Source organism: Diceros bicornis, chromosome 12 (assembly GCF_020826845.1).
Source record: "Diceros bicornis minor isolate mBicDic1 chromosome 12, mDicBic1.mat.cur, whole genome shotgun sequence".
Lineage (NCBI taxonomy): Eukaryota > Metazoa > Chordata > Mammalia > Perissodactyla > Rhinocerotidae > Diceros > Diceros bicornis.
The window spans coordinates 40,808,835-40,832,350 of NC_080751.1; the positions used below are offsets into that span (position 1 = coordinate 40,808,835).

Below are 23,516 nucleotides of genomic sequence, written 5' to 3' on the forward strand. Positions count from 1 at the left end.
TGTTTTCATGTACCAAGGAAAGAAGGACCTTCATCCTCAAATAGTATGATGAGTAATTTTTTTTTTTTTAAATCTCTTTTGGATGACATTTTAGAGCTCTTCTCTAGTATAAGAACCATCAATCCATTTAATCTTTAGATAACTGATCTACTTCTTAACTGAAATTATTTAATTACTAATTATAAATGAACTCAAAATTAGTTCTTTTTGTTCTACTTACTTGCTAGCAAGTCCTCCCCCAGGAGGCAAATTTGGGATATTTTCTGCAGACAAGATGCGCATGACGTGGGCAAGATCAGGCATTCCTTCCTCACCAGACTTCTCCATAATTTCTGTAGGTTTTTAAAAAGAGTTCCTAAATTAATGTGATAACTCAGTATTCACAAAGAAGTGAAACAAGAGGCATTATTTGGCAGTTCCTAATTTAAAATATAAAAAGCAAACAGTACCTTACTATCACACAAGGAACAAAAAAAGTAATATAAAAAGTTATTTGCATATATATGCTCATTCCAGCATTATTCATAAAAGCAAAAACTGCAACAAATTAAATGTCCAACAATAAAGAGACAGTTAAGAAAATTTTGGTATAGCCACTGAGTGAAATGGTTTATAATCACTAAAAATGATCCCTATGAACATAGCACAGCTGTACAGAAAAACATTTTTGGTCTAATTTTATGTAAAAATAATATAAAAATTATTAATACCATAATTAGAGGAAAACAAAAGCAATGAAGGGATAAGGATTCTAAGGAGAAGGGGAAAAATTAAAAATAGTTTTATAGATTTTTTGATCCTAAATAGTTACATTCCACAATTTATTTAAAAGAAAAATCACAGAACTTTGCTATAGCATAGAACAAAATAAAACATTTACACATTCCACTTATATTTACCATTTATGAAAAACAGATTTTTACAGCATGATTATTTGGCCAGTATCAAGACACAAACTCCTCAAAAATCAGACAATGGCAACTTACTTTCAAGACAACCAAACACAGCAGTGTCCTAAGCAGCCCTCAAGATGCAAAATGCAAACCATTTACACCATGCTTCACAAGACCCTCACTGTGACCTTAACTTTCAACACTCTCACTCAACTCTGCTCCTGACTCCTGTATCTCCAAAGACTCTATTCAAAGAAGCCTTCTCCTCCTTCTAGATCTTCACATTTACTTTTCCCTTGGTTTGGAACACTTTTTATGCCAATCCAACCAACCTCTTTGTATGGTTAACTTGTATTCATTCTTCAGCTTTCAACTTTGTATGTCACTTTCTCACATTCTTCTCTGACCCAAGCCTGGAGTAGGTGCACTGCAACATTGTCCCATTGTACATGATGTTTACTATATCACAGACTGCAACCTTCATGAAGGCAAGACAGTAATTTTTTTGCTGAGGAAGATTCGCCCTGAGCTAACGTCTGTGCCAATCTTCCTCTATTTTGTATGTGGGTCGTTGCCAAAGCATGGCCGCTGATGAGTGGTTTGGGCCGCAACCTGGGAACTGAACCCAGGCCACCGAAGCAGAGCGCACCAAACTTAACACTAGGCCACGGGGCCAGCCCTCAAGACCATAATTTTTCTACCTTACACTTGTATCTCTATAGCACAGGGTTTCTCAACCTTGGCACTACTGACATTTTGGACCAGACAATTTTTTGTGTGGAGGCTGTCTTGTGCATTGCAGAATGTTAAGCAACATCCTTGGCCTCTACTCACTAGATGCCAGTGGCACCTCCTCATTTATGACCCCAACAAAAAGGTCTTCAGATATTGCCACATGTCCCATGGGGGACAAAATCTCTCCCCACTGAGAACCACTGCAGACTGGTGCTTTATAACCATTTTCGCACCCCTCCCCTGAGGCCATTGCCGTTCAAGCCACCACCATCATCTGCCACCTACATTAATGCATGCCTCCTGATTGGTCTCTTGGCTTCCTCTCTTGTTCCCTCTTTACAATCTCTTCTCCATACAGCAACTGAGACCGATCCTTAGAAAACAGTTAGAACAAGTCCCTTTTGTGCTCAAAATCTCCCAATGACTGCCCAAAACCATTTGAATAAAGTTCAAAGTCCTCATTTTGTTCTACAGAACCCTACATAATCTGCTTCTTAGCAACCTCTCTTAGTCTTCCACTTTTCTACCAGCCCATTCTAATCCAGCCACAATCTCTAAGCACATTCCCTCCTCAGCCTTGGCTGCTCCCTTTGCCTGGAATGCTCTTCCCACAGTGAGCCACTCTCTCCTATATACTGTACAGTGAGCTATCTACTCAAATGTCTTTCCTTACAAAGACCTTCCTAACCAATATTCCTTTTTACTCTCTGCTTATTGTTTTATTTTTCTTCTATATTAAAAACAAATTTATTGGTCTCTTCTAGAATATAAACTCCATGAGATCAAGAACTTATTTGCTTTGTTTTCTGCTATATCTCCAGTGACATAGGTACTCAAGAAAAGCTGAATAAATGAACACATGGAGAAGGTACTCACTAAATATCTATTTAATCAGTTTAGGTTAAATACTATTCCCCGTTTATTTAACACCACACCTCCCCAACTTGCCCACTCCTACTACAAACACATACACAGACCTGCCCAATACACCAGAATGCTTTTACCTCAAAATTTAATGTCCGATCACATGATTTAAAACCCTAATAGAAATACGAAGCTCTTGAAGAACACTGCCTTACAAAAAGAAGTTACATAATGCAAATTGATTTGTAGTGGCTGCTTTGTCAAGGATTTTAAAGTCTTTTGATTGAATGATTTTAAGCAAGTATTTGCCACAGGCCCCAGAGATCATAATGTTACATATTTGCCATCTCTGCCATATAACATACACTTTGGAAAGTTAAAAACTATACAAGAGAAAATTAATATTAAATGTTAACTACCCATACTGAACTGAACTGGCCACACGTTTAAGAAATTAAAATTTAGCTGGACAGAAGAGTTAATAAAAGCTACAGCTTGCTGAGGACTTACGCGTCAGGCACCATACTAGTACTTAATATCTATGTATTAAAACAACCTATATGGTTGGTATTTTATCTTTAAATAAAAATACCGTGAGAGCCGTTACAGGTTAGGCAAGTTGGCTGAGATCATAGTAAGGAGCTGACCAAACTGGAGAGTTCTTCCCAAAATGAAAACTATGCAGTTTCTTTTTTATGAATGAGGAAACAGGACAATAAGAAAATTCTTCTTGCCTTCCGATAAACTTTAGGCAGCAATCTCCCACCCAAATACACTATAGTTTATCAGAAAATGTGTATTATTAACAACTCCTATAAACAGCTTCTCTTAATAATTATGATAGCATCAACAGGAATAGAGTGCCTCTGACACAGTCTTCAAAGTGTTCCCACACGTTTCTTATCTTTCCACTACCCTAAAGCAGAACTTATTGACAATTCAGAACTGAAGAAACTGCAGACCAAAAACAAAAACAGAACCATTAGGCACTTGTTTATAGTGTGTAGCTAGATAGCTGTATACCAAGAAAGATTAATCTGCTCCCACCCCCAAATATGCAAAAGAATGTAGTCCTATGGTAATTACACATTTGAAATTGCAATCTTCGTATTTCAAAACTCTCACCAATTACTATCGCTACTATATTCAAACTTTGACTCATAATAGGCCAAATTCAACCATCCTATCACACCTTAATCATTAATTATATCATTCGAATGTATTTACTATTAAAAAAAAATCAAGCCATAAAACTGTTAGCAGAAAATATAGGTCAATATGTAAGCTTGAATGGAGGAAAGAACTTTATAAGAATGACATCAAGGCAAAAAGTAAATAAGATTGACATAATATAACTTCATAAAAACTAATTTTATATCTAAAAAACAGGACATATAAAATCAAAACCTAGTATTAAGTTAGGGATCCTGTCATAATCTCTCAACATGCATTCTCAATTTATCAGGGTAAACTAAATAAATTTTTAAAAGAATGCATAACTAATAAGCAAATGCAGGGATAAACTGGAATAGAAAACAGTGATTGATCCAAAAGAAGGCAAGAAAGGAGAAAAAAGGAAAAAGTATAGATGGCAGATATGGAAACAAATAAGATCATAGATTTAAACCCAAACATACCAGCAACTATATTAAAGATAAAGAGACTGGCTTCTCCCCTCCCTCATTCGTGAATAATAATGGATTTTTAGCAAAAAACTTTAGATAAGGCCAAGCAAGTTAAGTCTTTCAGGATGGAGGGGACAATGGTGGCAGCAGCAGGGTCTAGCATGGGGTATCCAAGCCTGAGAACAGTAAGCAGAGCTTTAGCACGGGTGGGGGTGCCACCTGAAATGGGGTTCAAAGCCAGTATGGAGTGAGGAAGGCATCCACACAAGGGCTAGCAGGGACAGAAGATTTGTTTGATTGATCAGTAGGAGCCAGGTCTCTCACTGTAGAAGGCAGTAACAAATATGAAAAGGGCAGAAACTAGAATGAACTCTAGAGCATTGGACAAGGGTTAGAGTTACTGGTGGGATGGTGGGATGGACATATAGACAGACAGATAGGTACATAGATAAGACAGATAGAAGGAAAGGAGGGAGGGATAGAGACATAAATGCGTGTGCGTGTCTGTCTATCCTTTGAGAGGGTATGGGGACAGAAATACCCCAATGGCACATCTAATGCCCAAATCCCAATTCCTAAATCCCAATCTCCCCTAAATAAAGGAAAGGAGCAATTATTGGAAAAGTGGCCAATTTTAGGGTTAGTGCAGGGAAAATAAAGCAAGATGAGCCTGGAATATCTCATTATGCCAGAAAATAAGGCACTACTCAAAAAGTTATGGAGACAGGTCAAAAAGACACTGCAGCAAGCTTGAAGAGGTTTTCACTGACCAAATCTAGGACAATATAAGCATCAAAATGACAATAAAACCAATAGATTATAACAATATGAATACCATAGGGATCTGAGTCCATGCTCATATAAATCAAACAAACAAATGGGTAGAAGAGAAAACTTTTCTTTACAGTAAAATGCTAACTAACACATATAGAAGGAATGACAATTAGAAAATCACCATTTGGCTATGACCCCAGTGGCAACTGATTTAGGCAAGAATAATCAATGGAAACTGAAACTGATAGGTGAAAAATATGAGAATAGGTTATTAACATAATCTCAAAGTATCTCCCTATTGAATAATAAGTATAACATACTTATTAACTTTTCAATGGAGGAACCTGAAAGACAACATCTCAAGCAAGTGATAAAAGTTAGGATTACCACTAATGGGACAAATTAACATCATGTGCCTCCTGATATGATGCACTGAGAAGAACCAAGCATCACTTCTGTAGTATTCCTGCCAATGTATAACCTAAATCTTATCAAGAGGAAACATCAGCCAACCCAAATTGAGGGATATTCTACTCAACTAACCTGTACTGTTGAAAAATATCAAGGCCAGTAAAAACAAGAAAAAGACTATGCAACTTTTTCACACTGAAGGAGACTAAAGAGGCATGACAGCTAAATGCAGCACATGCTCTGGACTAGATCCTGGATCAATAAAAAGTATTACTGCGACAACTGCGGAAATTTGAAAGAAATCTGTGGATTAGACTATTATACTAATGTTAACTTCCTAATTTTTTTCATATTTTTTATTGAGTTCATATTAGCTTATAACATTGTGTAAATTTCAGGTGTACATTATTATATTTCAGTTTATGTACAGATTGCATTGTGTTCACCACCAATAGTCTAGTTTTTATCCATCACCATACATAAGTGTCACTTGACCCCTTTCACCCTCCCCCTACTCCCTTTCTCTCTGGTAACCACTAATCTGTTCTCATCATCTATGTGTTTATGTTCCACATATGAATGAAGTCATATGGTAATTGTCTTTCTCTGTCAGACTTATTTCACCTAGCATAATACCCTCAAGGTGCATCCACATTGTCGCAAATGGCACAATTTTGTCTTTTTTATGGTTGAGTAGTATTCCATTGTATATATATACCACGTCTTCTTTATCCATTCATCTGTTGATGGGCACCTGGGTTGCTTTCATGTCTTGGCTACTGTGAACAACACTGTGATGAACATAGGGATGCATAAACCTCTTCTGAATTGTTAATTTCATGTTCTTTGGATAAATACCCATCAGTGGGATAGCTGGATCATATGCTATTTCTATTTTTAATTTTTTGAGAAATCTCCATACTGTTTTCCATTGTGGCTGCACCAGTTTGCATTCCCACCAGCACTGTATGAGGGTTCCCTTTTCTCCTCATCCTCTTCAACATTTGTTATTTCTTGTCTTGCTAATTATAGCCATTCTCATGGGTGTGAGGTGATATCTCATTATGGTTTAAATTTTTGTCATTGACTCTTGACAGCTGTAATATTACACGCCTTGGAGAAGGTCTTTTTCAATTGATGTAATTAGGAGTTCTCTAAGCTTCATGTCCAGTTCCATCCACAGGTTTGGGAAGTTCACGGCTATTATTTCTTTGAATAAGCTCTCTGCTCCTTTCTCCCTCTCTTCTCCTTCTGGGATATCTATAATGCTTGTTACTTTTCCTAATTGACTTGATATTTCCTGAAGAATTTTTTCATTTTTTAAAAATCTTAGTTCTCTCTCCTTCTCCACCCGAATCATTTCTAGGTTTCTATCTTCGAGCTCACTAATTCTCTTCCATAACGTTTACTCTATTTTTAACGCTTTCCACATTGTTTTTTTAATTTCACTGTGTTCTTCATATCCAGAATTTCTTTGGTTTTTTTTTTTATAGCTTCAATCTCTTCGGTGAAGTATTCCTTCTGTTCATTAATTTTATTCCTGAGCTCATTTAACTGTTTTTCTGAGTTTTCTTATAACTCACTGAGTTTCTTTTTTTTTTTTTTTTAATTTTATTTATTTATTTATTTTCCCCCAAAGCCCCAGTAGATAGTTGTATGTCATAGCTGCACAACCTTCTAGCTGCTGTATGTGGGACACGGCCTCAGCATGGCCGGAGAAGTGGTGTGACGGTGCGTGCCCGGGATCCAAACCCGGGCCGCCAGCAACAGAGTGCGCGCACTTAACCCATAAGCCACGGGGCTAGCCCTCACTGAGTTTCTTTATGACAGCTATTTTGAATTCTCTGTCAGTTAGACTGTAATCTGTGACATCAGGTTTAGTTTCTGGAGAGTTGTCATTTTCTTTTTGTTCTGCCCTAGTGTAGTTCTGCCTTAGTGTAGTTCTTCATGGTGTTTGATGAACTGATTATCTGCTGGCACATTTGTGGTAGTAATTACCTTTTGTTATTTGGGTATGGCTTTTCTTACTTTGGTTCTCAGCTGCTTCTGATTGCATCTAAGAGCCTGCACTTTCCACCTTCCACTGCCTCTGCAGAAGCGTCATCAGTGCTGTCCTTGTGCCGCTTGTGCCTCTGGGGTGGCTGGTGCTCTGCAGATTAGATGTTGCGAGCACTTCTGCTCCTTCTGGGGTTGCCTGGGTCTCATGTTCCTCCACTAGCTCTCCGTGGGCTCAGATGCTGCCGTCCTGTGCACCACCTGTGCTGCTCTTCCCGAGTTGTCTGGGGGTGCTGGTTGCACTGCTGTCAGAGTGCTGGGTTCACAAGTATCGCTGTCATTGGCAGGGGCCCAGGGACTTATATGCAGCCCCCGCTGCTGGTGGAGCTGGTGTTGGGGGTGCTGCTGGGGGCTGGGTCACCAGTTCTGCTATTGTTCCTGATGCTTCTGGTTGCAGGTTCCACCTGCCACCACTGGGGGGGGAGTGCTGTTTTTTCTGCTCCCATTCCGTGTGCTCACAGTTGTGTGGGTGGGGCCACTGCCACCTGCCACTACTCCACAGGTGTTCACACGCGCGGGGCCACAACTGCTCCATGGGCATTTGCATACACGAGCCTGGGCCACCCTCGCCTCCATTCAGAGTTGCGCAGGCTGGTGCATGAGGATCCTCACCCTGGATCACTGCCACCAGGGGAAGTAGAAGAGGCTGCTCCTCTAGTTCCACTGCTTCCCAGGGGTCCAGTCCACTCACCTCCAGTTGTAAAGCTGCATGGATCTCTTAGGTGTCCTGTTGTGCTGTGTAGAGAATCCTCTGTTGGTCAATATAGTCTGTTTCCTTGTAACTTAGAGGGGAGAGACACAGGGTACAACTCACTCTGCCATGATGTTGACGTCACTCAACTTCCTAATTTTGAAAGATGTACTACAGCTATGTAGAGACTATCCTCTTTGTATTAAGGGGGACTGGGATGTCCTATCTGCAACTTACCCTCCATTGGTTCAGAAAAAAATTTAGTAATATGGAGGCGGGAGAGGGAGCGGGAGACAGAGAAAATGAGAATGCATGTTATAGAAAGTATATAGAGAGAGGAGTCAAATGAAGTATAATGCAAACAAATGGGGAATCTAGGTAAAAGGTACTCACGTACATGGGAGCTCTCTATGATATTTTTGCAACTTCTTTAAGTTTAAAATTATTGCAAAATTTAAAAGTTAAAAAAAATAAGTAAAACCAATAATCTTTCACATCATCAATGCTAACTGTATCAGTAGATGAAAACCATATAAGGGGCTGGCGTGGTGGCGTAGTGGTGAAGTGCGTGCGCTCCACTTCGGCGGCCCGGGGTTCACAAGTTTGGATCCCAGGCGCGCACCGTCGCACCGCTCGTCAAGCCAAGCTGTGGTGGCGTCCCACATAAAGTAGAGGCAGATGGGCATGGATGTTAGTCCAGGGCCAATCTTCCTCAGCAAAGAAGAGGAGCATTGGCATCGGATATTAGCTCACGGCTAATCTTCCTCACCAAAAAAAAAAAAAAAAAAAAGATGAAAAACATATGGTAATAAATTCCTATGATTAACTTGGGAAGTGAGAATTAGTGTTAATGGAATTATAGCACTCGGTGTTCATGATAACCTGAGGCAAACTGCACTGGATTCTTCGCTTACTACCAAAAATGTAATCGAGGGGAAGAAAAAAGCAAGCTTTAACAGACTATTTTCAAATTATATTTCTCTTTAGCAGTATAATAGACAAATTCGTCTTCTCCCTGCCAATAAATTGCCACGCGTTGGTCCAAGATGTGACAGCAAATTTTAAGCAGATAGATGTTTGTTTTTTAAGGCCTTGTTTTGAAATACTTAATTGTTTTTCCTAAGGAAATTTTAAAATAACTATCTGATAAACAAGGAAGAATACTTTTCCTTCCTTCTAAATTAAAAGAGCATCTTTCTTACCTTCAACCCGTGATTCCAAGTACTTATCCAACTCTGAATCTTTTCTCACTGCTTCTTCTGAGACTTTAGGGGCATTTGAAAAGCAAACTAGTACAATACTCATGTTATCTCGACTTCCCTGTATATTAAAGAAAGAAAAAGAAAGAATTATATTTCTATAGTCTACCAACTTTCTATTATTTACTTCAAAAGAGTTAATTACAGTAAGCAACTATAGTTTATTTAATCATCCAGTACACATTCAATTCATTCATTTTCATTCCAAAGAACTATTTGAAGCACTCCCTGAAGAAACAAGGTGTCTAGATATGTGTAGATGTTATTATTTTATGACTTTTGATTCTGTGTACCTATTCTTACCCACCACCATTCCACAACCTGAGAAATGAAGATATCTTCATATATATTAATTTTTCTAAACTGTTTCCCTCTCAAGACTGTATTTTCTCGAAGTTATTTAGGTCCAAAATGCATCCTCCCAAATAAATGTGCTATTTTTTCCCAGCTAATTAACCTGCATCAGAGCAATTCTACTAAACTCTACCGAATTTGACAGAGCTTAAAACTGTTAATCATTAGGATATCCGAGACACTAAACTGAACTACAAGCAAAGAAGAAAAAGTTAAATTGGAAACTGTTCTGAGGGTACAGAATCAAACAATGGAATATAACTGGATGGCTGAGATACACTGTAGTCAGATCTAATAACTTTTGAAGAAAAGACATCAGATTGTTGTCTAGAATCACAAATACTGTCGGGGTCTGCAGAGAGCAGCTAAAACTGCTAATTTAAGGACAAATTTTACTGCTGCCTTTTAAATCACACCACCACAGATAAATGATATATGAAAGGAAGCACAGAATATATACTACTCTATTACCATGAGATTATGAGCAATAAATTTAAAACATTTTCTCATTATTTTTCCTATAGGTATATTACTTTAACTGAGTTTCTTAGAACAGAATGAAACTGTTCTTGGAATAGCGATTTTTTTCAACCTTTGTTTTGTTTCTTTTCTATTCACCACTCTAAAAAACTAAGTCCATGGAGGTGGTAAACTATTTTGTTTGATAGCGGGGTTTGCCAACCCAAGTAAAAAAAACCCAAGGCCACACCCATTCTAGTCTTTTCAGTCATTATGGCCAGAATCTAGACAGGCATTGTTTGGTTTTGACTTGCCACCTTTTCAGAACCCACATGACGCAGCCAAAAAGACAATCAGGCCTTGAAGAACTTCTGCTATCACCTCCTAAAACTCAGTGGAGCAAAGTTTGAAGGCAATGAAGGTCAGGTTTTAAGAAGGTTTCATAAAGAGTAATAATTCGGGACCGGCCTGGTGGTGCAAGCGGTTAAGTGTGCGCGCTCTGCTTCAGCGGCATGGGGTTTGCCAGTTCGGATCCCAGGCGCGCACCGCTTGTCAAGCCATGCTGTGGCGGCGTCCCATATAAAGTAGAGGAAGATGGGCATGGATGTTTGCCCAGGGCCAGTCTTCCTCAGCAAAAAGAGGAGGATCGGCAGATGTTAGCTCAGGGCCGATCTTCCTCACACACACAAAAAAATAAAGAGTAATAATTCTCTCCACAGACTCTCACTCATGCTTTAGTGAGAAGAACCATCACGAGTATATAATCAGATTCTCAATATCTGGAAAAAAAATCAGGATTTCCAAATTGGCCCAAACTAATTTCATTCCTTAATGAAACCCACACAAAACTTTCATAATGACTTAATATTGCATTGGCTATATGAATACACACAGACACACACACACATACATATATATACTATGGTTCCAAATAGCGAAAAGAGGAGTTGATACATTCCACAGGAATCAGGATTTACCATATAAATTCAGGTCAGGCAAAAATTTTATACCACAGATATTCAAGAATCAAGCACCACTTGAATACTAACGATTTTTTTAAAGGAATTTTATGAATAAAGAGAACTAACACCTTAGATTTTTAGAAATCCAGTTTCTTCTAATCATTTCCTGTTTTGGTAACAATAGCATGAGAGTTGTTTAGCCATTCCTAATCAATATTTATATAACTTTCATTAGATTTTTATAAGTTATAAAACATACATTCTATCAGTTGGAAAATTAACTGAAAGACAGTTTCAAGAAGTTTAAATATCCAAAGATATTTAAAGGAAATAATTTACATTTACACCTCAGCATGTGTGATTTCAACGATGCTGCTTCTATTTCTACATAAAGATGACTTTCCTCTAAACACAAAGTATGAGTGTGTTTCAATAATTTTTACACAGCAATTAAAAAAGATCCTTCCCTTTATGCCTCTTCAGTTTTCTAGAGATAAATCATCCTTGCATAATCAGTATAAATTTTTCATTAAGTCCAGAAATGAAAGATGATTAAAAAAAAAAGAAGAAGAAAACCCAGCTTGGACAACTAAAGCAATTAGCCATATATTTAAAACTGATTATTTCAGTACCTTTTCCTTTTCCTTTTTAATTTTGACAATAGCACAGCAAGTATAACTATAAGGAATTAGATCATTAATAGACAGTTATAGGTCAAAGTAGCCAGTGCCCCTGCCATAAGTAAGGGTATCTAAATTTAAGCAGAAAATAATTTGATGCTGTTATAGTTTTAAAGTTGAATGCTACATGGTTGTAAAGAAGTGTCCCGGATCAAGTCTTAACACAGCATATGAAATAGGTTGTGAACAGAATCTCTATCACTGCCAAGGTTAGTAAGTGAGTATCTGATAAGTGAACCATCAATATTCCTCATTTTTTAAATCAATATTTTTTAACCTGGCACTCACTCCAGTTATCTCATTTACATATAGTTCAAAAGACAGCGAAGTTTAATGAATAGACCAAATTTTCACCTATCCATGAAAGATGATGCCTATGATTACTCCCTTTCAAGACTACTCACTTCTCTCACCATTACCTTATTGCTTGAACCTATATTTCCTACATACAAATTCACCTCTTTGTTTCATAACTATCATCAACAGAACTAAAATTTGTTGAGGTCTATAAACCAGATATCGTCCAGGCACTTGCCAAAAGCTTTACTCTCAACAACTCCATGAAAAAGATATTATCTCTATTTTATAAAGATGAAGAAACTGAGGCTTTGCCCAAATTCACACTAAGTGACATAGCATAACTTAAAACCCAGCTGTCTGGCTCCAAAGCCTATGTTCTAACACTAATTCCATGGTTCTCAAACAGTGCACCTAGAAGCCCCAGGGTGCCATGGTGTGCTCACAGAGATATTTTAAATGAGGGGGAAACACAGTGATACTCAATATCTGTGGATACCCCACAAATTAGCTTGAGGTAATTCATAGTTTTAACATTAGATAACAGTATATTCCTCTCAATGACACCCTATCTTTTCAAAGCTGGGGTTTTAGGGGTTGCTGTGATATAAAGCAAGTCCCCATAAAAATCAATGTGATACAGGAAATGAGGGTGGCAGTGCCCAATGATTCCAAGGTTTGGGAAGTTGTACAGAGTCCAACAGTTGCCACATCTCATTAGTATGTAACTGTAGTTTTTTAAAGAATGAAATAAAATATACTTTTTCAATGTATGTGAATTATTTTGTTAAGACATATATACTCATTAAACTTGGATCTAACTACTTAATACTTGTAACTGTTAGGTATTAATACAGCTAAGTAGCACTGTGAAAAGATTAGTGAGATATTTGGGCACCATGAACCAAGAAAGTATGGGAATCTCTACACTACATACACTGTACTTTTACAATCAGTCCTTCTCTTCCATGCCTCAAAATACCCAACCACACTCCACTCTAATACTACTGATGTCTACTTTTGCTTTATTTATGATTACATTTTCTGAAAACTATAATGGAAAAACTCCTGAGTTTAGAGCTAAACAATTATTTTGGGGGGTATACAAGTGCATTCTCCAAGTTGTATCAATAATCTAGAATGATATTGCCTTTGGAAAATAAGTCATTAATTTCCCTCAATTTTATCCAACTATCAGATACTAACTTGTGTTTTAAAATAAATTAGGGCCGGCCCCGTGGCTTAGCAGTTAAGTGTGCACGCTCCGCTGCTGGCGGCCCGGGTTCGGATCCCGGGCGTGCACCGACACACCGCTTCTCAGGCCATGCTGAGGCCAAGTCCCACATACAGCAACTAGAAGGATGTGCAGCTATGACATACAACTATCTACTGGGGCTTAGGGGGAAAAAAATAAATACATAAAATTATAAAGAAATAAAATAAAATAAATTAACTTCTGATAGGTGGTATGTAAGCTGAATTTAGGGATAAAATAGTATTTTAAAGAACAATATAAAGGAATATTGACTTTTATATTTAAGAAAAACAAAGCAGGTGGCAAAGCAACATGATTCATTTCTGTAAACAGCAAAAACAAAAAAAGGGGGAAAAAACCCTATTTTTATACTTCTATACATTTGTATGAATAAACACAGAGAATTATTTGGAATGATATATAGCAAATTGTAAACAGTGGTTACCTAAAGGGGATGAAACTGGAAAAGAGGGACATAAAGATTAATAACTTTACTGCAAGCATCTTTGTATTTGTTTAAAATTTTTTTTATATTAACCTTATAATTACTGAAAAAAGAAAAGGAAAGTCTTAATATTGCCCTTGGGGAAAAATTTTTCATCAAACCCTCTAGGAAACACTGGTAACAAGCATTCTATACTTGAATAAGAAAACTTGGATTCTAGTCTCTGCTTCAACAATCATCAACTATATGACTTACAGCTAGCTGTCTTTTAATGTCAACTCTCCATTTCCTTACCTCCAAATTGGAAATAAAAATTTTAATTTTGTTCACCTCAGAAAGCTACTATGAGGATAAATAAAATGAGTGTGATTTATAAGTTATGAAAGGCTATGCAAATAGCAGTTACTCTATGCAATCTGAAATTAGTGTAAACACCATGAATGCTAGCAGTGGCAATGAACGGGAAGGCTGCTTTCTTAGGGACCATTCTCCCTTAGAGTTAAATATCTCAATAGGATAATACCTGACCAGAGTCATCCAACACTTACAGCTTCGTATCATTAAATGGCAACCCTGAAAAATAATCATCATCAACAATAATAATGCTGACTACCTTTTACGGTTCTTGTGAAAATCAAATGAGTTAAAATATGTGTGAAGTGCTTAGAATAGCATTTGGCTCATAGAAAGCAATAATTTACGGATACTATTGTGTTATAATAATTATCATCATCTCCCCAGATTTCATAAGTTAACATATAAAACTGCTTGTAAACCATTAAGGCATGATAAGTATTAGAAGTGTTAGAAAATATTAACACTTCATTTAAACCTATTATCAGGGAAACATATATTTAAACATTGGATCCACTCTATGAACGCTTTTAAAATTTATATTCACTCTTTCAGACTAAATTCAAAGCAATCATATTCTATTTTAATCATATTGTTTTATAATATTGCTAACCCTTGATTTTACAATACAAACAAGTGGAATGACAAAATTATGGGGTTAGGAAAACAAGAATGATAAGAGGTTTATTCAATTCCGTAAGTAACATATAGCAATTCAAAAAATTCTTAAGTCTGTTACGGTTCAACACAAAACAGCTAACTAAGCTTCTCAAAACTGATTTCAATTTGAATGCAGCTTCATTCAAAGGAACTATGACGGTCAACTTCCACTAATATTGAATCAATCATGTGTTCCAATCTCTTGTCCCTATTACTATCATTGATCACTTCTGAGATTCGAGGACTCTGCCTAGAATCTTTTAACACCATCAACAGGAATATTTAATCACTTTAAACTGATATAAGCTATCAAGTGATGATCTGGTGATGCCACCAGAATCATTTAAACTCCATTCAGAAGGGTGAGGTCAAAACTGCTGAAAACTCACATCCTTTCAATGGAAAGGGAGAGTGCAGTTTATCCACAATACAAACTTCTTTCTTTACTCCAATTTACAGACCTAATAGATTTTTGGCTGTTCCCTAAAAACTACATGTCATTCATTCAACAGAATGCTATGCAACCATGAAAAAATGACTTAGATCAACACTTATAGACATGGAGATCTTTCTATAATATATTGTTGAATGAAAAAGAAGATTCTATTTTTTTTTTGTGTGAGGAAGATCAGCCCTGAGCTACCATCCATGCTAATCCTCCTCTTTTTGCTGAGGAAGACCGGCTCTGAGCTACCGTCTATTGCCAATCCTCCTCCTTTTTTTTCGCCCCCCAAAGCCCCAGTAGATAGTTGTATGTTATAGTTGCACATCCTTCTAGTTGCTGTACGTGGGACGCAGCCTCAGCATGGCCGGAGAAGCAGTGCGTCGGTGCACGCGGGATCCGAACCCGGGCCGCCGGTAGCGGAGCGCGCGCACGTAACCGCTAAGCCATGGGGCTGGCCCGAAAAAGAAGATTCTAAAATAATAAGTATAATGATCTGATTTTTATAAAAATATACACAGTCACAGGCAGGCAAAAAAGACTGGAAAGAAACATACCCTAACAATGGAAATAGTTGATTTAGGTGGGTGACAAAATTTTTGAGTGTTTCTTTGTATATTCTGTATTATCTGGATTTTTTTTTTTAGTAACAAACATATACTATTTTAATAATCAGGGAAAATGCTGTTTTCATTTGCTAGTCAGGCAAAAAACATATGCTTGCTTTTGTCTCAAAAAGCTGTAGGTCAGAATCACTCCATTTAAAGTCCAAGGAGAAAGACATTTTTAGAGCCACTCAACTATTTGATCACCAACAACCATCAATACTTCTGTACGTAACTCATCCAGAAAAGTAAAAAGGATACAGGGTACTTAAAAAACAAACAAAACAAAACACAGAAGAGCTAGTGGTACCACCATTTAAATCCTTTCAGAAAAAAGCTGCCAACTGGAAACACCAGCCCACCAAGAAGATTTTCTCTTCTTGAAGCTGTCTCTTCCCATTCTATAGAAAAGAAGTAGATACCTCACCAAAACCTGGGCATTTCCATAGACTCAGAGATCCTTCTTGAGACACTTTTTAGCTGTGCCTGTACCTTTCACAGCAACTTACATGGTGGGGAGATAGAATGGTTCTAATCTACACAGAATAAGCAAATCAAAACCTTTATTTCACATAAGCAAAGGTTAGTTTTGCCTTGATTATCTTTTCAGTCAGAGTCATAGAATACCTGCATATTCTAGGTACTGGCCAGATAACACAAATTTTAATTGATAACTATATAGACGCTGTCAAAAACCCACCTGAAACTACCGAATATTTTAAAGACATCCAAGGGAATTGCTAATTATGTTACTCCGGATTTTTTTTCCTATTACTGTACCAAGTTAGGATTCATAGAGGGGCCAGCCCCGTGGCTTAGCGGTTAAGTGCACGCACTCTGCTACTGGCAGCCCGGGGTTCAGATCCCAGGCGCACACTGATGCACCGCTTGTCCGGCCATGCTGAGGTGGCGTCCCACATACAGCAACTAGAAAGATGTGCAACTATGACATACAACTATCTACTGGGGCTTTGAGAAGAAAAAAGGAGGAGGACTGGCAATAGATGTTAGCTCAGGGCCGGTCTTCCTCAGCAAAAAGAGGATTGGCATGGATGTCAGCTCAGGGCTGATCTTGCTCACAAAAAAAAAAAAAAAAGATTCATAGAATATCACAAATCTAAATTAAACTTTAGTGTTCCACAGGAACTATTCACAGGATTACATTTTATATTAGCCTTTGGTTTTTAATCAGTGATGATAAAACATCTATTATGAAAATAATTTTGATATCTCCTACAAAAGTAAGATATTATCTACCATGTCATATAGTACTTACATAGTCACAGGTAAATTCCTTTTAGATTTTATTGCTAGGAAAAAGCTTCTTTTACTAGACAATAAGAAAGACACAACTCATACTTTTACTTCAGTTTTAGTCTTAGCTGCTAGGAGGCTCAGAACTAAATTATAAAACTTTACTTAGCCTAGATTTCTGGTATATCTTCTAATATTTCATGTGCCTCTTGATCTTTTGTATATTTAGTACAAAATTATACTATATACATATTTTATCAAACTCCTTCATAATCAGACATACGACAGCTATTGCCAATATTGAGAATATTAATCAAAAGTTACAATTCTGTATAGATGCCTCTGCTACAGCAACAAGCCATGAAGTACTTAAAGGACAACAAATGCCACAAATTTATTAAACAATTTTCAAATTAGAAGGTTGAGGCAAATGAGGATGGCAAAAAAATATGGTTTCATTTCTGGTGAAGAAAAGAATTTTAAAATATACAGATCTTTCCTAAGGAAAATAATAAAAGTTTAAAAAAATGTAAGTTTGCTTAGTTTTACTTACCATGCCTTTTCAAAATTAATAGGGTATTTTAATTATAACAAAAAGACTTACATACCTTATGTAAACAAGTGTCCACTACCCAATTGCACACATTTTCCAGGTCATCAGATACCTCAAGCCTAGATTTAACAAATTCACAGAGCTCCTCATTACTCATAACATCCCAGATCCCATCACAAGCCAAGATGATAAATTCATCCTCTTCTGCTCTTAAAATTTCATAAACCTCAGGCTCTGGAGAAACAAGTTGTTCTGTTGGGCCCTTGCCATCAACACACTTGTAATCATAGTCCCCCAGAGCACGAGACACTGCTAATGAACCATTAACACGCTGTATCATTACGCTGCCTCCTGCATTTTGGATTCGCTCCTTCTCCCTTGGATTGCAAGGTTTGTGATCCTGGGTAGAAAAGCAGACTTGTCCATTCCTATACAGAACAGCACGTGAATCACCACAGTTGATAAAGTAGATATGCTTAGGTGAAATCATAACTCCCACTGCAGTTGAACCGCTCCTGTCCATTCCATTTCTGAGGTCTGAAAAGTTACGCATGTATTCATCAATTTTCAAAAAGCCCGTTCTGATACCATTCTTGACATTTTCCACTGAAGGCTCAAGAGCAGATCCTGATTTTCCAGCTGCCCTGAAGTCTTCATTATTAGTGATGTGTTCTAATAAATGTGTTGAGCAATAATTTGCTACTCGGGATCCGGCATGACCATCATAAACTGCAAAAAATGACCAGTCTTCCAAGCCGTGAGGAATACCTACAACCGCTGTGTGTGCGTCTTCCATTTCCACTCTCCATCCTTGCATGCTGCTCAGGCCATAACGTAAACCATTCCCAGCACCATGAGCATTATGTTTCTCAGTTTTGGGTTTATCCAAAAATGCACCCATGTTTAGCAGTGAATCTGAAAGAAAAAAAATTGTGGGTGTTATACATTTAAATTTGATAATTTATCTATTCTCTAGTAACTTCTATCTCAAGAATATTTTTCAGTATTATCCGAATTTACTGGAACAACAAAAAAGAAACCAAGAAAATCTCCCCCACATCCTTCTAGAACGGTGTTTTGCCAATCCTAGCACGTTAGAATCATCAGACCAACTAAATCAGAATCTCTGCGGGTGGGACCCAGATATCAGCATTTTTTTTAAAAGCCTCTCTGTTGATTCGTATGTGCAGCAAGTAGAGAACCACTGTTCTAGAAGAAAGGAAAATAAATACCTGGTTACGTTTTTTTAAGAGTTCAATTTATAAGATAGCTCCAGGGTTCAATATATAAGACTGAACAATGAGAATATTCAGAATGGTGCAACATCTTGTTCAATATACTAAGGTAGAAGAGTATGCTACCACATTTTAGAAAGACTTTCAAAAGCAAGTATAATAATCAAGATTTCTTCCCCTCAGTGATCCTGAAGACAACTCCAGAATTCAACTAAAACAAACCTTCATTCTACAAACATTTGCTTTTATCAAGGTTTTACTGTATATCAAATTGGAAACTTTACTTGGATTGACTGAAATCTAGTACTTGGATTCTGTTAAAAACAAATATAACTTCAATGACATGCTAAGGACATCATTAATATTGCTGAGTTTTGTAATCTATGAAGTAGCATGAGGACAACCTTTACTCAGTGCTGGCTGACAAAGACTTCAAGCCCAAAGATAGAACTGTAAAGTACCACTGTGCATCACCCTCCCTCCCAACTTTACTATTATTTTAGACGAAAGCTTTTCCAATGTGAAATGACTTAGACTTAGAGCAGTGGTCCTCCACAGTAAGCATGAGAATGTCTTGGTATGTTTCCTACATACAATCCTGGCCCTAATACTTGCTAGCTGTATGACCATGAGTAAGTTTCTTAGTCACCTGTACCTCAAATTCCTCCTCTGTCAAATGGGAATAATAACAATAGTAGCCACACTTCACAGGGTTGCAGTGAAGAATGAGTTAATGCATAGTGCTTAGAACAGTACTTGAAACACAGTAAATACTATAAAATGTTTGCTGTTATTATTTGCTCAAAATTTAGAGCCCCATTCCCACACCCAAAGATTTGTTTTCAGTACATCCTGGATGGGACCTTCAAAAAAAAGCACGCCAGCAACTGAAGAATCACATTTTAAGAGACACTAGTCTAGATCAATTGACTTTGACTTGGATCTAGTCATCTTTGTGAGATATCTTTTTCAGCACCCAACTTCACAATAAAATTATATATCCCTATGTGTAAAAACCCAATAAGCCACCACATATACATAATATTTATACATTATAGCAATTTTATAATTTTTCATGAGTTATATATAATGCTGTACTAATAAATTACATATACAAATATTTATAACAAGGAATTTTGAAAGGATAAGATTTTAAAAATACATAAAAATTATTTTTCTTTCACATATAATACAAAATTATATTTTGTATGGAAAGCAGTGTAATAATATATGCTTATTTTTGAACACAGTTTAATACTATGATACAATGATTTGAAAGTCTAGTTTTAAGTATATTTTAATTTAGATTCTTTTTTTTTTTCTTTTTGTGAGGAAGATTAGCTCTGAGCTAACATCCGTTGCTGATCCTTCTCTTTTTGCTGAGGAAGACTGGCCCTTGACTCACATTCATGCCCATCTTCCTCTACTTTATATGGGACGCCGCCACAGCATGGCTTGACAAGCAGTGCGTAGGTCGGCACCTGGGATCCAAACTCGAGAACCCCGGGCCTCCGAAGTGGAGCGTGTGAACTTAACCACTACACCACCAGGCTGGCCCCTAGATTCTTGTTTTTGTTTTGTTTTTTGTTTTTTTGTGAGGAAGATCAGCCCTGAGCTAACATCCATGCTAATCCTCCTCTTTTTTGCTGAGGAAGACCAGCTCTGAGCTAATATCTATTGTGAATCCTACTCCTTTTTTTTCCCCCAAAGCCCCGGTAGATAGTTGTATGTCATAGTTGCACATCCTTCTAGTTGCTGTTATGTGGGACACGGCCTCAGCACGGCCGGAGATGTGGTGCATCGGTGCGCGCCCAGGATCCTAACCCGGGGCACCAGCAGCGGAGCACGCGCACGTAACCCCTAAGTCACCGGTGGCCCTAGATTCTTGTTTTTAATAGCTATTTCACTTGAAATAAAAAGACAACTTGTAAAGATACCTAAATGAAAATGAAACTGAATTGTCGACTGTATTTATCAAACCACTTTTCAATCCCATCTACCAATTATGAAAAAAAGAAAAATTTGTTGTCGTTTCCATCATCTTGATGTTCTTGCAATTAAGGTGCTGCTCACCTTAATTATTATTTATTTCAACAAACAGGTTCGAAATTCACAAGAACTCTTCATTTAGAAGATTTTTAAAAATAGTTTAGAAATTTCTGTTTCCAAATTTGTTTTTACTTTAGGAATAAAGGAGGGAAGAAAGGAGGTGTCTTCAACAGAAAGCTGTAGGGGACCCTAAGAATCCAAAGCAGCCTGCAAGGCCAGCTTGGAAAACCATCAGGAAACAAAGGAGACCCTGAAGCTGAGCCCCAAACACTGTGAACGTTACACCAAGAACAGCCCTTCTTGCCTGCTGCTGCTCATCACTGCAATCATTCCTACCTGCCGTCTCTTCCCCCTCTGAAAGGCACCTGATCAAGATTCAAAGTCCTGGGAAATGAGTATCTAATTGACTGAGCTTAGGTCACCAGCACATCTATTGGCTGTACCAGGGACTGCATTCTTTCACAAACTGGTAATTTTTTTAAAAGTTCTAAATTAATCTTATTTTAAAGTTGGGGTTGTCTCACAATGATTTAATTTTTTTTTCTTTTTTTGGTGAGGAAGATCGGCCCTGAGCTAACATCTGTGCCCATCTTCTCTATTTTTGTATATGGGACGCCACCACAGCATGGCTTGATAAGCAGTGCACAGGTCCGTGCCCAGGATCCGAACCCTCGAACCCCAGACCGCCAAAGCAGAGCACACAAACTTAAACACTATGCCACCGGGCTGGCCCCTGATTTAATTTTTAAGCATCATGAAATAACATATACACAACAGTTTATATAATATATACATACAGCTAAAGAGTAATAAAACGAACACCCACCTACCCACCATACAGTTTAAGAAACAGATCATCATCAAGACCACTGAGGTCTCCTATTACCCTGAATTTTATAATTAGTATCCCTTGCAGTTTTGCCATATTCAGGTATGGTTGCTTAGTTTTTTATGTTTGATACTTTACATTGATGTGAAGTACAATATGCATTACTCTAGTACTTTTTTTTAAATATAAAACAGTGCTGTTTTGAACAATCTTGGTGCACATGTATGAATTTTCCTAGAACATATACCTAAATTCTCAAGTGCTTAAAGTATGCAAATTAGACAGTTAATACAGATGATTTTTTTTCCAACAAAAATCACAAAACAAACCATTTCCAAACATTTATTTCCCAAAAGCTCTTTTGCTAACATTACTTTCTTTAAAGTAATTATTTTATCTTGAATGGGAAGATTAAGAGTGTGTGTGTGTTTATCCAAAAATATCTGCATACTGTTGAGGAACCAGCAACTCCTATTTTAAGTTCCATAACTCTTCAAAAGCAAAGAACTTTGCTATGAGATAACCAGCAAACCTCTACATGGTAAAATGTACTTTCTTGGTCACTTCTCATTTCATTTATAAGTACGGTCAGTAACTCAGGTCTTGTTTTTATAAAATTAACTAACTTGATGACACCCTAACAGCTCTTTGTAAACTCCTGGTTCAATTTCTTGCTGCAGCCATTTGCCACTGAATGATGCAGTGAGTGATTTTCACCTGAAGCAACTACGATTTTTCTTCCATAAAAGGTTGTCTTGATTAAAGAAGCCATTTACTGTTGGGAATATACATTTGTCTAGCATCTCTTTGCTATTATTATTCACTCCCAAAACAAAGTCTTTATTACTGAAACACAACTTAGCAAATACTAAGGAGAAGGTATGTTACAAACAATTGTACTTAAAGCAAATCTTCCACAATGTGTAATTATTCTGATACTAGTTTCTTCAAATGAGCAACGTTTACTACACGTTTCAAAGGCATTTGATGACAAAGGAATACATTTTAATTTTTTGCCATATATTCTAAGTATTATTTCAATCATTTTGACCAAGGCAGGAAAAACAAGTGTTTCCCCGGTGGTATGGCTTTCTGTCTTTTACTATGCAACAGGAAACCTCAAAGGGCCTTGTGAACATTTATAATTAAATTTAGTGAACATCTGTAAAGTACTATATTGAGTGTTGTATGGCTTTATCCAATATCTCTGAAAAAAAAACTCATAAAGGTTAGTTTTTATCCTCAGAATGCATAAGTTTTTTTAAAATGCCTTGCTAATTTGTTACGATTTCATGCTATCATTTAGCTACAGGTCAAGCCACACTGTACACTTAGGTAAGGTACAGTTTCAACAATAGTAAATATAGATCCCTATTTCAAACAAACTTCTTTGACCGTCTCAAATTTTTTTGAGAGGTTGATATTTTAGATCTGATTACATCATAGTTCTTACCCCATAAGAGCTCATACTGGGATTAGGAGTTCTAACATTTTTTATGTTCTGTACCTGTGTGTGCTTTATTATAATTATAATCAATCTGATTTTTTGATAGGAATCTTTTATAGTCACTTTATCATTTTTTAAGACAGTTTAGTTAAAACTAGATCATATGGAAATCAATGTAATTATGTGTAAACTTCAATGTAATATAACGATGAAGACAAATTAAGCAGTGAAAGTTCCACCCTTCCTCAGGATCTCTCACTGGCCCATCTGACATACTAACAGTGTGGGGAAGCCAGTGTCAATCTATTAAATATAATTTGCCTTTTTCA

General features: G+C 37.1%; 1 protein-coding gene across 3 annotated transcripts in view; it reads right to left on the bottom strand.

Annotated features, from left to right (window-relative positions):
- The window catches only part of PPM1B (protein phosphatase, Mg2+/Mn2+ dependent 1B), a 74,868-nt gene that overhangs the window by 12,849 nt on the left and 38,503 nt on the right, over positions 1 to 23,516 (bottom strand). For 2 of the 3 annotated variants that reach the window (XM_058551327.1, XM_058551326.1), the window contains exons 2-4: positions 17,683 to 18,542; positions 9,251 to 9,368; positions 221 to 332 (exon numbers count right to left, since the gene is read on the bottom strand). In XM_058551327.1, coding sequence (XP_058407310.1) covers positions 221 to 332; positions 9,251 to 9,368; positions 17,683 to 18,528 — 1,076 coding nt within the window. In that variant the 5' untranslated portion in view covers positions 18,529 to 18,542. The remainder of the gene's footprint in view (positions 1 to 220; positions 333 to 9,250; positions 9,369 to 17,682; positions 18,543 to 23,516) is intronic. The other variant, XM_058551328.1, reaches the window with a different exon arrangement.